The 14692-nt window shown below is 42.8% G+C and overlaps 1 protein-coding gene across 1 annotated transcript in view; it reads right to left on the bottom strand.

The window, feature by feature from the left end:
• Window positions 1-11466: 11466 nt before the first annotated feature.
• The window catches only part of ITIH6 (inter-alpha-trypsin inhibitor heavy chain family member 6), a 28787-nt gene continuing 25561 nt past the window's right edge, over window positions 11467-14692 (bottom strand). The window contains exons 10-13 of the mRNA XM_054565695.1: window positions 14215-14250; window positions 13921-14034; window positions 12582-12959; window positions 11467-11678 (exon numbers count right to left, since the gene is read on the bottom strand). Coding sequence (XP_054421670.1) covers window positions 11467-11678; window positions 12582-12959; window positions 13921-14034; window positions 14215-14250 — 740 coding nt within the window. The remainder of the gene's footprint in view (window positions 11679-12581; window positions 12960-13920; window positions 14035-14214; window positions 14251-14692) is intronic.

A 14692-nucleotide genomic window follows, 5' to 3' on the forward strand; every position in this document is an offset into this window, starting at 1 on the left:
AAAAAATATTGCAATACGGCAGCATAGGTAAACACGGCTTGCCTCCTCAGATAACCACATCAAAATTACAACTAAATTACAGAACGACCATCACTCAGAATCATCAAAAATCGAGTTGAATGGAAGTATGACAACTATGGAGTTAAAGAAACCACATCCATCCAGGCTGGTAGAACGGGTGGAGAAATGGGATGGGCTGGTCCCACACCTATGTTAGGTGGATAACAATTAGGTAGGGATATCGCAGGAGTGAGGAGTCCCAGCCCCACACCAGGCCCCCAGGCCAGGGTTCCAGTGCCAAGAACATAAGTCTCTATAACTGCATGACCCAGGGGATTGAGTCCCAGGGGATTGAGTCAGTGGAAGAAACTTCTGCAGTCCCAGGCAGTTCCCGTTTTTAGCATTTTATTTTTTAAATTTATTTTTAGGGAGAGGGGAAAGGGAAGGAGAAAGAGGGAGAGAAACATCATTGTGTGGTTGTCTCTTGAGAGCCCTCTACCAGGGACCTGGGCCACAATCCAGGCATATACCCTGTCTGGGAATCGAACCTATGACCCTTTGGTTCACACACCAGCACTCAATCCACTGAGCCACACCAGCCTGTGTGTAAAGGACTTACACACAGACTTACTCAGACTCCCTCAGAGCTCCAGTCCCAGGGTAGCAGCTTGAAAGGCACCCATGGCAAAAAGGGAGGAAATGAAGTGTCTGGCATCCAGGTGAGAGCTGGGGGACCGTTTCCTCTCAGACAAAAAGTGGACAGAGGCCATTGTCCCTTTTCTGAGCCCTCCCCTCACAGAGCCACACAGCCAGCAGGCAGTTGCCATATCTGAGACTGGCTAACACTGTTTGCCCTGCCCTGGAGATCCCCTGAGGCTCCATCCCACCCAACTTACAGGTGTTAACAGTGGCTTTTTCATATGAATGGCTGATCTTGGCTCATGCTTCTCGGCTTCTTAAATCCTCCCAAACAAGCAACAGCTAGCCTCAGTGAGTCTCCAGGCCCTGTACCTCTTGCTAAGTAGCCCCAGGCCTGGCACTAGCAGCTTCCAGTCTAGATTCACAGCTTGGCTTCACCTGGGAATCTCCAAGCCCAGCACAAGTAGGATCCATCTCAGGTTGCAGATTGCTTTATAACTCAGGCAGGGTGGCCCCGAGCAAAACACAGTTGGGGGCTGACTTGGCCTGCACCACCTGGGAAACCCCAGAGCCTGTACACCCAGTGGACAGCTACAGACCACATCAGAGCACCCCCACCCTGCTCCTGCACAGCTGATCCTCTAGAGAGGGTGGAGGTTGGTGGTCAGCAGTCACTTTCAAACACTGCAGCTGACTGGCCTGGGTAAATCTCTCCCATTGAGTTGCCAACAGCAACCAAGGCCCACCTACAAGAGGAGAGTGTGCTCATCCCATACAAGGATGCACCTCAAGTACCCAGCTTGGGCTCTGCCATTGGATCCTACAGGACACCTACTACACTAGGCCACACTACCAGTATAGGGAGCCATAGCAGCTCTACCAAGTATATAGAAATAAACATAGGGAGGATGCCAAAATGAGGAGACAAAGAAACAGCCCAAATGAAAGAACACATCAAAATTCCAGAAAAAGAACTAAACAAAATGGAGATAAGCAACCTGTCAGATGCAGAGTTCAAAACACTGGTTATAAGGATGCTGAAGGAACTTAGTGAAGACCTTAACAGCATAAAAAAGATCCAGTCAGAAATGAAGAATGCAGTAATTGAACTAAAGAACACTTTACAGGCAAAAAACTGTAGAGTGAATGAAGCTGAAAATCAAATCAATGATTTGGAACATAAGGAAGCAAAAAAACAAAGAAAAAACAACCCATCATAACCACAAGAAGAACAAAGAATCCATAAAAATAAGGTTAGTGTGAGCAGCTTCTGGAACAACTTCAAGCATTCCAACATTCACATCATAGGGGTACTGGAAGGAGAAGAAAAAGAACAAGAAATTGGAAATCTATTTGAAAACATAATGAAAGAAAACTTCCCTAATGTGGTGAAGCAAATAGACGTGCAAGTGCAGAAGCACATAGCGTCCTAAACAAGATGGATGCAAAGAGGCTCACTCCAGTACACATCATAATTTAAATGCCAGATAAAGATAAAGAGAGAATCTTAAAAGCAACAAGAGAAAAGCAGTTAGTTACCTGCAGGACAGTTCCCATAAGACTGTCATCTGATTTCTGAAAAGCAACTTTACAGTCTAGAAGAGATTGGCAAGAAATATTCTGTCATGAAAAGCAGGGACCTACAGCCAAGATTACTCTACCCAACAAAGATATCATTTGGAATGGAAGGGCAGATAAAGAGCTTTCCACAGAAGGAAAAACTAAAGGACTTCATCATCATGAAACCATTATTATATGAAATGTTAAAGGGACTTATTTAAGAAAGTCAAGATCAAAACTATGAACAATAAAATGGCAATAAATATATATCTATCAACAATTGAATCTAAAAAACAAACTAAGCCAACAAGATAAGCAGCGACATAATCTTGGATATGAAGAGTGCTTTGATGATTGCCAGGTGGGAGGGGTGTGTGGGGGAATGGGTGAAGAGGTGTGGGGATTAAGAAGTACAAAGAGGTAGTTACAGAATAGCCATGGGGCTGTAAAGTACAGTATAGGAAATGGAGTAATCAAAAAACTTATACGCATGACCCATGGACATGAACAATGGTGTTGGGATTGCCTGAGGGAGTGGGGGATGCTGGGTGGAGGTGGGCAAATGGGGAAAAATCAGGACAACTGTAATAGCATAATCAATAAAATATAGTTAAAAAATAAAAATAAAAAATATTGCTAAAAGAAATGTCAGATTTTACTGCTATGTTTTCTTCATGGAGTTTTATGGTTTCGAGTCTTGCATTTAAATCTATATTCCATTTTGAGTTTATTATTGTATATAGTATAAGATGTTGTCTAGTTTTATTTTTTCATGCATCTGTCCAATTTTTTCAATATTACTTATCTATAGACTGTCTTTACCCCATCGTATATTCTTGCTTCCTTTGTCATGGAGTAATTGACCACATAGTTGTGGGTTTATTTTTGGGCTTTCCATTTGATTCCATTGATCTATGTATTTTTTAGGACAGTACCATGCTGTTTTTATTACCATAGCCTTGTAATATAGTTTGATATCAGGTAGTGTGATACCTCCCCCCTTGTTCTTCTTTTTCAAGATTACTGTCACTATTAGGAATATGTTGTGTTCCATACAAATGTTTGGATTGTTTGTTCTTGTTCTGTAAAAACCACTTTTAGTGTCTATCACTTGGAATTTGTTGAATTTATACATTGTTTTGAGCATGGATTTAATGATGTTAATTCTTTCTATCCATGAACACAGTGTATGATTTTATTTGTCAGTATCATTTTTATTTCTTGCTTCTATGTCTTACAATATTCTGAGTACAAGTGTTTTTACCTCCTTGGCTATATTTATTCCTAGGTATTTTTATTTTATTTTACTTTATTTTATTTTATTTTAATCTTTACCCAAGGATATGTTTATTGATTTTTACAGAGAGAGGAAAGGAGGGAGGGGGAGGGAGAGAGAGAAAGAGAGAGAGAGAGAGAGAGAAAGAGAGAGAGAGAGAGAGAGAGAGAGAGAGAGAGAGAGAGAGAGAGAGAAAGACATCAAGAGAGAGAGGAGAGTAGCCTCTCCTACTTGCACTAACATGGGATTGAACCCACAACCTAAGTATGTGTCCTGGCCCAGGATTGAACCCACAACCTTTTGGTGTATGGATGATGCTCCAACCAACAGAGCCACCTGGCCAGGGCAGTATTTTTCTTTTTTATACAATTGTAAATGGGATTATTTTCTTAATTTTCCTTTCTGACAGTTCATTTTTGGTGTATAAAAATGCAATCAATTTCTGAATGTTTATTATCATTCTGTTACTTTACTGAATTTATCAGTTCCAGTAGTTTTTTTTGCATAATCTTTAGGGTTCTCTATATACTATATCATATCATCTGCAAATAATGAAAGTTTTACTTTTCCCTTTTCAATTTAGATGCCTTTTATATCCTATTGTCTGATTGCTGTGGCTAGGACTTCCATTACTATGTCGCATATCAATGGTGAAAGTGGACATCCCTGTCGTGTTCTTGATTTTAAGGGAAACAGTTTTAGGTTTTTCTCATTGCATATGATGTTAGCTGTGGGTTTGATATATATGGCCTTTATTATGTTGAAGTATGTTCCCTCCAGTCCCACTTTGCTGAGAGTTTCTATCGTAAATGGGTGCCGGATTTTGTAAAAACTTTTCCTGTATCTATTGATATGATCATATGATTTTTATCCTTCATGTTGTTTACATGGTCTATCACGTTAATTGATTTGTAGCTATTATACCAACCTTGCATCCCAGAAATAGATCCCACTTCATTATGGTATATGAATTTTTCAATGTATTGCTGAATTTGATTTGCTAATATTTCATTGAGGATTTTTGCATCTGTGTCAACAGGGATATTGTCCTATAATTTTCTTTCTCTGTTTTGTGGAGAGGATAAGTTTTAATGTTTTTTCTCTCTTTGACATTCTGTGAGTAATAATAACATCAGGTACCATATATGTGTCAAGCCTTGAGCTGGACAGTATAAATATGTATAATTTACATGTAAATATATACATTTATACATACACACATATATATATACAGACATACTTTTTAAAAATTTCCATCTCATAGCCCTGCAAAATAAGATTGGTTTTCTCTATTTTACAGAGCAGAGACTGGAACTTAGAAGGAGGAACTGACCAACTTGAGGTCACACACCATGGGAGAAGGAAATGGTGTATGACGAGTATGTGATCACCCATTTGAGTGGGTGGCAGTTGAGGAGACTGTTGTGGGACCTCATTCAGTCTGCGCCATCCAGTCATTTGTACTATGTGTCTGTTTGCTGCTGGCCCCAGAGTGGCCCTTAAATTCTAGCCTTGGGACCCCAGAGACATTGGCAATGTTCAGCTACCCTCTAGATATCGCAAGCATTTTCTGGCTCCATTGTGAATAAGTCTCAGCCAGCTAGCGACCAGTTAGGGATCAGAAAAGAAAGAACTGAGCTAAGGGTGGAGGCTAGATGCAATGTTCTCTTCTTCCCCTCTTTGAAGTCTACTCATTTTGAAGGTACATACCAAACTTCACTTCCTCTGGAAGCCCTCTCATTTTTTTTAATAGAAGTCCTCTCATTCTTAAACCTTGTTCTGAAGTATTTGGTGCTATTTGCCAAAGGGCTACTGTGTTTGTGAAGCAGTACAACCAGCCTGCTTGAAGCAGGGAGGAAATCTTCCTACCCACTACATTTTCCTCCTAGTGTTGCTAGCTTACCATTCTTGGGAAATACTAAGCAACTGGTTGCAGAATAAAGGGATCTATTGTAGGAGCCCTGGATAGGGTGGCAGTAAGCCAGGCATAGTGGGTATTTACTAGTATTTTTGGTTAGCACTTCCTTTCCTGTCCTTGGTAATCCCCTGCCTTATGAGGCAGAACCCATCTGCCACCTGGAAGCTGAAAAAGCCACCTACTCTCTTGCCTACCTTCTTTCCAACTAGGGCTTGGACTTATGACTAGAGTCCACCAATTGGATTGACTTATCCCAGACTTGTAATCAGGAGTTAATGTTTAAGGAAACAGAACTGCATGGAATCCATACCAATAATGGGTTAATGCAGCCATTGTAACTATATCTCATTTCCAGAGGCAGTGGAAGGGTCAGTTCGGTGGGAACTGCAAACGGTGGCATCCAGTTTCTAGTGGTGTCATGAGCAGTGTCTCCCTTGGGAAAATTCTGAGTGGCATTCTGGGCTTAATTCCTGGGTAATTTTGTCTCTGTACCTAGTTTTCCAGCTCTCTCAGACTCTGTAAGCTATCTAATACCTGTTTAACAAATTCCTTTCTACTTAAATCTGCCAGAGCCTATTTCTATTGTTTACAGCTAAGAAACATTGAGGGTTTTAGTCCTGGCTCTGCCATTGACTTAGTTTGTCCTCCAAAGTAAATCATCCACTGTCTCTTGTCCTCATTTTTGCCCTCTGTTAATAGCAGCATTGCCAGTCTACCCAACTTACATAAAGGATAAAGGGGATTTTGAGTTTCATGACAGCAGTCATTTGCCACTATGAAGAAACAGCTACATGATGATCACCTTCAGGGCTCACCACTGTCTTGTCATTTGTGTCATGGCTTCTAGGAAGCCCTAGCTTTTTGCCTGCATTGCAATACCTTTATCCTGTAAAGGTCTGCAGGTACAATTACTAGTGGGTATTTATTCCTTTGACCTGGTTTTATAGTGTTTTGTTATAGCCATAACATTTATTTGAATGTAGTGGCATGATTGATGATCTATCCTGCATCCATTTCACCCCTAACCCAATAGGTAGGAGCCACATAGTCTCATGGAACTGACCCAACCCTTACATCCAAGAATCGGCCCAGATCTGGTTTAAGTTAGGTAGCACAACCCTATATTCCAGAACACAATGATTGGTTCTAAAATGGGTATGTACCCAAGTTGGAGTGAAGCTCAGGACTTTTGTTTAGTGATTGTTGCACAGCAGGCAGTTGCCCTGTGATTAGGGGAGCCAAACTTAGGATAGAGTGACTCTGTGGAAGGCAGAGTGGAAAGAGAGAAAGAAACTCGATGTCACCTGGTTCAGCATTAATCTAAATCTCACCCTGTTTTTTATTTTTTTCAGTTACATGAGCAAATAAATTCCCTTGATTAAAGCAAGTTGAGTTGGATTTTCTATTGCTTGCAACCGAAATTATCCTGGCAAAGAGATCTATGAATTCTCAAGATGTTTGGAGAAAGAGGTGAGATTAATTAATGAATAAATACAGACACTTTAAACTAACATAACCTCCCCACCAGAGCCTACCTCTTTTCCTTCATTCCCCTATTTTATGAAGTGGCTCCATCATTCACCAAGTTGCCCAAACTAGAACATGGAAGTTATGCTAGACTCTCACCTGCAATTAAGTGAGTTGTCATAGTTTCTCCCTTTTACATCTTTATTACCTTTGCAATCTGCCCTCATCTCTGTAACCCATTGTCACTGCTCTAGTCTGGTGTTTCTGTGTGCCTCAGAAACTATATCCCAGTGTCTGTATATCTCAGCATTTGTGTGTCCCAGTATCTGTAGGTTTAAAGCTTTTGTTACTAGTTTCTGTGTTTTTAGATGTCTGTATGTCTTGGTTTCTGAGGACCACACTGATTGTATGTTCCATTATCTGTGTACAACATTTGTATGTGTTAGTATCTGTGTATTTCAGTGTCTGTTTGTCCCAGTGATTCTTTGTACAGTGTATGTACACCCTGTTTCCCAGTGCCTGAGTATCTCAGTGACTGTATCCCCCAGTGTCTCTGAACCTCCAAGTGTCTATGTGTCTCAGGGGCTTGTCTTAGTGTCTATGCACCTAAGTGTCTGTGTGTCTCAGTATTTATGTATCCTAGTGCCTTTGAATCTCAATATCTGTAAGTCCCAATTTCTGTCTCTACCCTAACTGTGTACCAGTGTCTGGGTGTCAAAATGGCTGTGGGTCATAGTGTCTGTATATTTCCCAGCATCTGTACCGTAGATCACAGCCTCTCTGTACTCTGATGCCTGAGTGTCCTATTATCTGTTTATTTCCTAATGACTGTATGTTCTAGTGTCTGTATGTCTTGGTGTCTGTGTACATCCCAATATCTGTGTTCCTCAGTTTCTTCAAGACCCAGTGTTCGTGTACCCCAGTGATCATTTGCATGTTGCATATGTCTCTTAGTTTCAGTGTACCTCAGTATCTGTAGCTCAGTGTCTGTATAGTTCAGTATTTGCTTTTTCCACTGTGAGTCAAAGTGTCTTTGTGCCTCAGTGTTTTTGTATGCCCTTGTGTCTGTGTGCCTCAGTGTCTGTATCCTATTGCCTGTGTTTCCCAGGGTCAGCATATTACTGTATGTTTTCGAGTTTCAGTTTTTTTGTACTTCAGTCTCTGTGCCCCAGTTTCCTTGTGTCCCAGTGATGTATATACTTGTGTGTGTGTGTCAGGTTCTATGTGTCCCTCTGACTGTGTATCCTAGTGTCTGTGTGTACCAGTACCTATGTAGCAATATCTGGTCCCATTGTGTCTGTGTATCAGCATTCCTATATGTTCTTATATCTATCTGTTCTAGTGTCCATGTGTGTTAAGTGTTTCTATATGTTTCTGTGTGTGTTAGTGGTTGCCTCTTTCCAAATGGCTGTATCTTAATATCTGTACCAGCAAGTTTTTGGTTGTGTTCCAGTATCTGCATAATTCAGTTTTCCAAGGTTTCTGTGTCCCAATGTCCATGTTTTGGTGTCTGTGGTTTCCATTGTTTATTGTAGTCCAGTATCTGCATGCGTGGTTCCCTGTAAGTCTATGAGTTTTTGCATCCCATTCTTTATGCATCCTTGTGTTGTACATCTTATTAGTATATGTGTTCTAGTGTCTGTCTATCCTCATCTCTGGGTGTCCCTGAGTCTCTGTATTACCCTGTTTCTATGGCCTTATTTCTGTGTGTCCCTGATCTCTGTGTCTTAGTGCCTGTGCATCCTTGTCCTTGAATGTACTTGAGTGTTTGCATATCTTGAGCTTCTTCAATCAAGTGTCTGTGTCTCCTTGTCTTGGTATGGCCATGGATCTATGTGTCTCAGTGTCTGGGCATCCAATGAACCTCTGTGTTCAAGTGCTTGTGCATCCATCTCTTATTGTGCATTGCTGAGTTTTTGTGTGTTCCTGATTCTTTACATGTCTTTGTATCTTTGCATGTTCCTTAGTCTTTATGTGCCCTTGAGTCATTGTGCATCCCTGAATCTGTATGTCCCTAAGTTTTTACAAGTTCCTGTGTCTTTGCATGTGATCTAATGTCTGTGCAAGTCTGTGTGGGTGCCCAGGGGTGTCTTTGTTCCAGTGTCTATATGTTCCTATCTTTGTCATCCCCAAGCATTTCCATATCCCTGAACCTCAGTGATTCAGTTTAAATGTATGCCAGAGTCTCTGTAGTCCTGTGTTTGGGTGTTTTTCTCTGAACCTCTGCATTCCAGTGTCTGTGCTCATGAATCTGCACATGCTGTCTTCCATTGGCCCTTTGTTGGTGACTCTGGGCATCTCTGAAACTTTTCTCTCTATATCTGTGATTTGGTATTTATCCTACTTCTCCATTTAGTTTCCTCAGCTTTTGACAGTGTCTTTGTATTATTGTTTCTTTATGTTACTGTGGCTGTCTCTTAAGTTGTTCTGTTATTCAATAACTCTTCTTTAGTCTCTGATCTTTTTCTCTGGGTACCCATTACTGTGTTCTTGTTTATTGGGTCTGTTTCTCAGGGTGTCTCTCTGTGTCTGTTTCCTTTTCTGTCTTGCTCTGTCTCTGGTTTTATTTTGAACTGGCTCACTACCTCTGTGTTCCCATCTTTGCGTGTGTGTCTGGTGTTTGGATTTATGTTTTTATTTCTGAGCCACTATCTCTGTGTCCCTGAATCTGAATCACTGTTCCCATACTTTCATTTGTGGCTTTGGTTGCCTGTTTGTGTGTCTCTATTTCTGGGTGTGCCCAGGTGTATCTTGATTCTGTGTCTTTGCATCCCTGCCTCTCCAGATAGATTTCCTTGTCACTGTGTCTCTGCCCATTTGCTTATATTCTGTATGTCTGTTTCTACACGTGTAGGTTTCTTTACTCTTATCTTGATCCTACTAGATGTGTCCTTGTTTTTCTGTTCTTCTGTCTAGCATGTATCCATATGACAGTATTTGTGGGTGCATAGTCCCATTTTTACCTGTAATAGGATCTCTGTCTCTAAATTCCTGTGTCCTTGTCACTTTGTCAAAATGTCCCCATTATACCAGGAATCCACTTACCAGTCCTTATATCTCTGTTATCTGGCCTGATCCCTATCACTTTGCTGATTTTTGTCACTGTTCATGTGTCTGCATCCCCATGTCTTTGTCACAGGATCTCTGAATACTTAAATCTGTGCTCCTGTCTTATTCTTAATGTGTTCCTCTGCGTGTGACTGTGTCCTTAGGTCTTTGTCACCAAGTCTGAATCTGTGTAATGCCTGTTTCTACCTGCTTATAGGTCTCTGGCCCTGAGTGTCTGTGTTCTGCTCTCATCCCTTACCACATATCTGCAAGTAAGCATGTCAGTATGTCTGTGTTTCTACTTCTGTCTTTGGTGTCTTGGAGTATGGTCTTGACTGATGCCCTGGTTACCTCTGTGTTCCTCTGTCTCTATGTGCCACTGTGTGTATTGACCCTTCCACTCCTGTGTCTAGATCTCTGTGCATACCTATCTCTTAGTTTGTATATATTTATGTTTCAGTGCCTTCACAATAGTCATTGTCTGCCTGTCCCTGGGTGATCTTGCTTCTGTCTCCCTGCCTCTTTGTTTGTGACAAAGATAGTAACTCAAAATGGACCTCAAAGTGGGAATACATAGGCCCAACAAGAGAGCATCCGTTTCTCTGGATTTATATTCCTGATGCTGTTACTCTGGCTCCCTGTCCCCTTCTTTGTATACATATGTTTCCCTATATCTATTCTCTTAGTTTTCAGATCCTTATGTCTTGTGTTTCTGAATGTCTCTATCACACTGTTTCCCCATTCATGTCTGTGTTCTTGTTGCTGTCTTACTTTGTGTGATCTTGTGTCATTGGTTGTATGTACATGTGTGTGTTTACTTCTGTGTCATTGGTTCCCTTTTTGTTCATTCACTCAGAAAATATTTACTAAGCACCTATTATACCAGGCACCAAGGATACATAGATGATTCAGAAAAAAAGTCCTTGCCCTTAAAGAGCTCACAGTCTCAGTCAAGGATATAAACAAGTAAACAAATAATTACTACATAGTATGATAAATGCTGTGAGCTTGGATGGAATGAGTTGAGCTATGGGAACACAGATGGGAACTGAACTAAATTTAGGAGAGGGGCCAGGGTAATCTTTCTAGAGGAGATGACAACTAAGACTAGAAAGATGTATAAAATCTACCTACATGAAACTAAGGAATGGAGTCTCATGCAGAAGGGAAAACACATGCAAAGGCCCAGTGGTGGGAGAGAGCATGGCTTGTTAGGAGAATTCCAAGAACCTTAAATATGCCATGGGAGCCCAGAGGGTTGTGAGCTACACCAGTGACTCTGTCAGTTTTTTATTTTAAGAGAGTTACCTCTAAAGCTGGTGTAGAGTATGGAGTATGGAGATAGGAAGAACTGTGAAGAGGAAGGTGTTCCTAAGTTTCTAGGTTCATAGGTATGCATGTCTGTGTGTGTCTGTATGTCTTTGTATATGTATCACTTAGTGCATGAGTGAGTGTGTGTTTCTTTGCATGTTCCTCGGTCTTTGTTCCTGGCTCACCTCATGCCCTGGCCTCTGGATTTCCTAAACTCAGGTCTCCTGGCTCTGGAGTTCAGGGGTCATCAGAGTACATAGGCAAGGTAGGGGTGGCCCAGCAGCTGTTGTACGTGAGAGCGGTTCACCAGCCAGCAGGAAGCCCAGCGGGGCTGCAGCCTTGGTGAGTCCTTTAGCAGTTTCTTGACTAGAACCACAGGCACATCTGGGCCTTGGCGTCTCCGCAGGCATGGCCCCACAGACCCTGCCACCAGCTGGATGTCTGCGTGCTGGAACTGCCCTGAGGGAGAAAGATGCAGCACCAGTCAGGGCAGTGGCCTGAGTCACCACTGAGAACTCTTGAGAGGAGGCTAAAGCAGGAAATCTAGAACAATAAGTGGGAGGGATGAAGGGCAGCAAAGGCCAGGAGGAGGGAAGAGGCTGGGCATTGTGGGAAATGTGGAGGAGCCAAATGGGACAAGAGTATATTATGGAAGCAAGGTATCAAGGTTGATGAGATGGCAGCAGAAGGGGAATGGTCAGGCTTGGAGACAATGACAGGGCATATTGGAGAGAAGGACAGGAGAGGAGTAAGGAGGACCAGAGGAAGCAAAATTATCTGTCCAAACCACTATCATTGCCCAAACTCTTTTGTGTGGGTCTCTGCCCAAGTTCTGCCAGTGTCTCCTGATGTACAGTCTGATGTCCTGCATTCCCCCTTCATAGAAGCCTCCAGAGGGTCTTTGTTATACCCATATCACTGTGTCCTGCTTATAGCTTCATGGCTCCCCATTGTCTTCAGTATAAATCCAAATTCCTTGTCTGCTCTGGTCAGTCCAGCTCCATCTCCTCTAACCTCCATTCTTTTCCTCCATCACTTTTTGTCAGCTTTCCAGACTGCGGATCTTTCTCCTTCAGGAGATTTTTCTTGAGCTGTAAGGCTTGGTGAGAGGCTCTACCCTGGGTTCCTCCAGAGTCCTGAGATGCTTTACATCTAGCACTGATAGCTCCTGAGATCACTATCCACATCTGAGTCTGTCTTCTACCCTGGCCAAGAGCTCCCCAAGGGCAGACCTTGGTTCTGATTCCTCTTTGTGGTTGGGGGTAGGGAGCAGGGTGCTGGGTGCTCACTAGCCTTTCAACCTGGCAGAAATTCTCTTGGGACTGGTGCTCCCTGGCCCCTCTCAGACTCAGCAGCACTTACCCAGGAGGCCATGGGCCAAGGGGCTAAGGCCCGAGCCATTGACCACATAGAACCCAAGGTGGGGTAGTTGCAGGGTGCTGGGGTGCCTGTAGCGGTGCCGGAGTACTAGGAACTCGAGGTGGGGCCCGAAGCGGAAGGTGAGGTGGGCTGCAGCAGCCACATGGAGCTCTAGCTGGGACCTTTTCAGCACAGCAGGTTGATCCCAGGACAGAAGCAAGGTACCCTCGCCTCGCACAGATATGGAACTGCGGGTAATGTTGATAGTGTAGGCCCAAGGTTTGTCTGTGGTGACTGTGATGAACTGGAAGTAGGTGCGGATCTGTTTCTTGTGGCCTGGCCTTGGTGGTGCCCCGAGCAGCTGTCCATGCACATGCAGCCCTGGAGGGAGAAGAATCCACATCTGGAGCATGCACTTTCATATGGTCATTTATTTGGTCACCCACAGCACAGGCAGGAGTGAGGTACCAAGGACCAGGGTGCAGATTTGTGGTTAGAGAGGTAGCTTCTGGGGAAAATGCTTCTACCACAGCCCGTCCAGCTGCTCCTTCCTGTGCAATGTGTGGACATAAATGTAGGTGTGAACATGCTCACTCCAGTGGGGCTGTTTGTATGCTTGTGTTTGCTTCTGAGTGTGTAAATTTATGTCTTTGGTTATGTTTTTATGGATATCTCTGGGCCTAACAGTGCATGTGCATATTTGGAGGAAGTGCTATATTAGAGCGTGCATTTTTTTGGTTGTGTTTTATGTCTTTGGATATGTTGGTTTTATATGTCTTGGTGAATAGTTTATGTTGTGTGTGTCTGGTTGTGTGTTGGTAGATACTGATGTGTATCTGGGAGTGTCAGTGTGCATGCATCTGGGTGTGTCATGGTGAGTATTTGTGTGCATTGCTGTGTTTCATACATCTACAGTAGCAGAGTATGTGTGCCTGTGTGCATTGAATTCCTGAGTATTGGGATGAATCTAGGATATCAGTGCATGTATGTCTGTGTGTGTTGATGTATGTGTCATTGTATATATCTGGGCATATATTGTATGCCAGTGTGGATCTGGATATATATTTGTATGTTACTGTGTGTGAGTAAGGAGGTTGTCACAATGTGTGTCAGAGTGTGTATTTGTATGAGTTTACTATGTTCCCTGGTGTGTGTGTGTATATATCTGTGAGCATCTTGGTGTTTGAGTGTATCATCGTGTGTTTTCATGTGTCTGGGTGTTTACTTGTGATTAGTGAGGTACACTGCTGTGTGTTTCTTTTAGTCCAAAAATGTCTGGGAGTGTTGACATGAGTCTATCTGGCTGTAGTGTTATATGGGGCAGAGTCCTTGGGGCTCTCACCTGCCTTTGGGTCATCTATGAGCTGAAGCAGGTCTCCTGGGCGTCCATCCACTGTGAAGCAGATTCTCTCTTCTGAGTGTGGGATGTGGATCACAAAGTGGGGGTCACCATCCACTGCAAGGCAGGAGATAAAACTGAAGTTATGGCACTAGAAGTAATAGGAGGGGAGGAGAAGATAGGGGAGAGGAGGGGAATGTAGGAGGCCATGTCTATTTTCCAAGAGAGAGCCCAGCCCCAGTTTTTGTGCACAAGCTATCCTATGCTCAAACAATACAGTGATGGTGTCTGGCTTACCTGAGGATGAGAATGTGAAGATGCTTGGCAATATGCCTGCAAAGGAAAGGGGGACTGTTTTAGTAAGGGACTACTCTATCACATTTCTAGGAACTCTGGGACACACTGGCCTCTTAGTCAACTCCTCCCAGTTATGGGCCAAATTCCTGAGCTCAGCATTGAAGTCTTTTTTGGGATCTAGCCCCTGCTTAGCTCTCCAGTTTTCTCTTTATGCTTCAGCCCACCTATCTTTAGGGGTGCCCTGCCTTCTCTTGCTAGTGACCCTTTGCTTCTGTTTTCCTGCCACTTGGAATGTTTTCCTTTTATTTTTTATTTTTTTACTGATTGATTTTTTTAGAGAGAGAGAAACATCAATTCGTTGTTCTACTTATTTATGCATTCATTGGTTGATTCTCATATGTGTCCTGACAAGGGGTTGGACCCCACAACCTTGGCATATTGGGACAATGCTCTAACTAACTGAATTACCCAGACAGGG

Source organism: Pteronotus mesoamericanus, unplaced genomic scaffold (genome assembly GCF_021234165.1).
Source record: "Pteronotus mesoamericanus isolate MK-2021 breed Mesoamerican mustached bat unplaced genomic scaffold, CSHL_Meso_final contig_166, whole genome shotgun sequence".
In the NCBI taxonomy this organism is placed as follows: domain Eukaryota; kingdom Metazoa; phylum Chordata; class Mammalia; order Chiroptera; family Mormoopidae; genus Pteronotus; species Pteronotus mesoamericanus.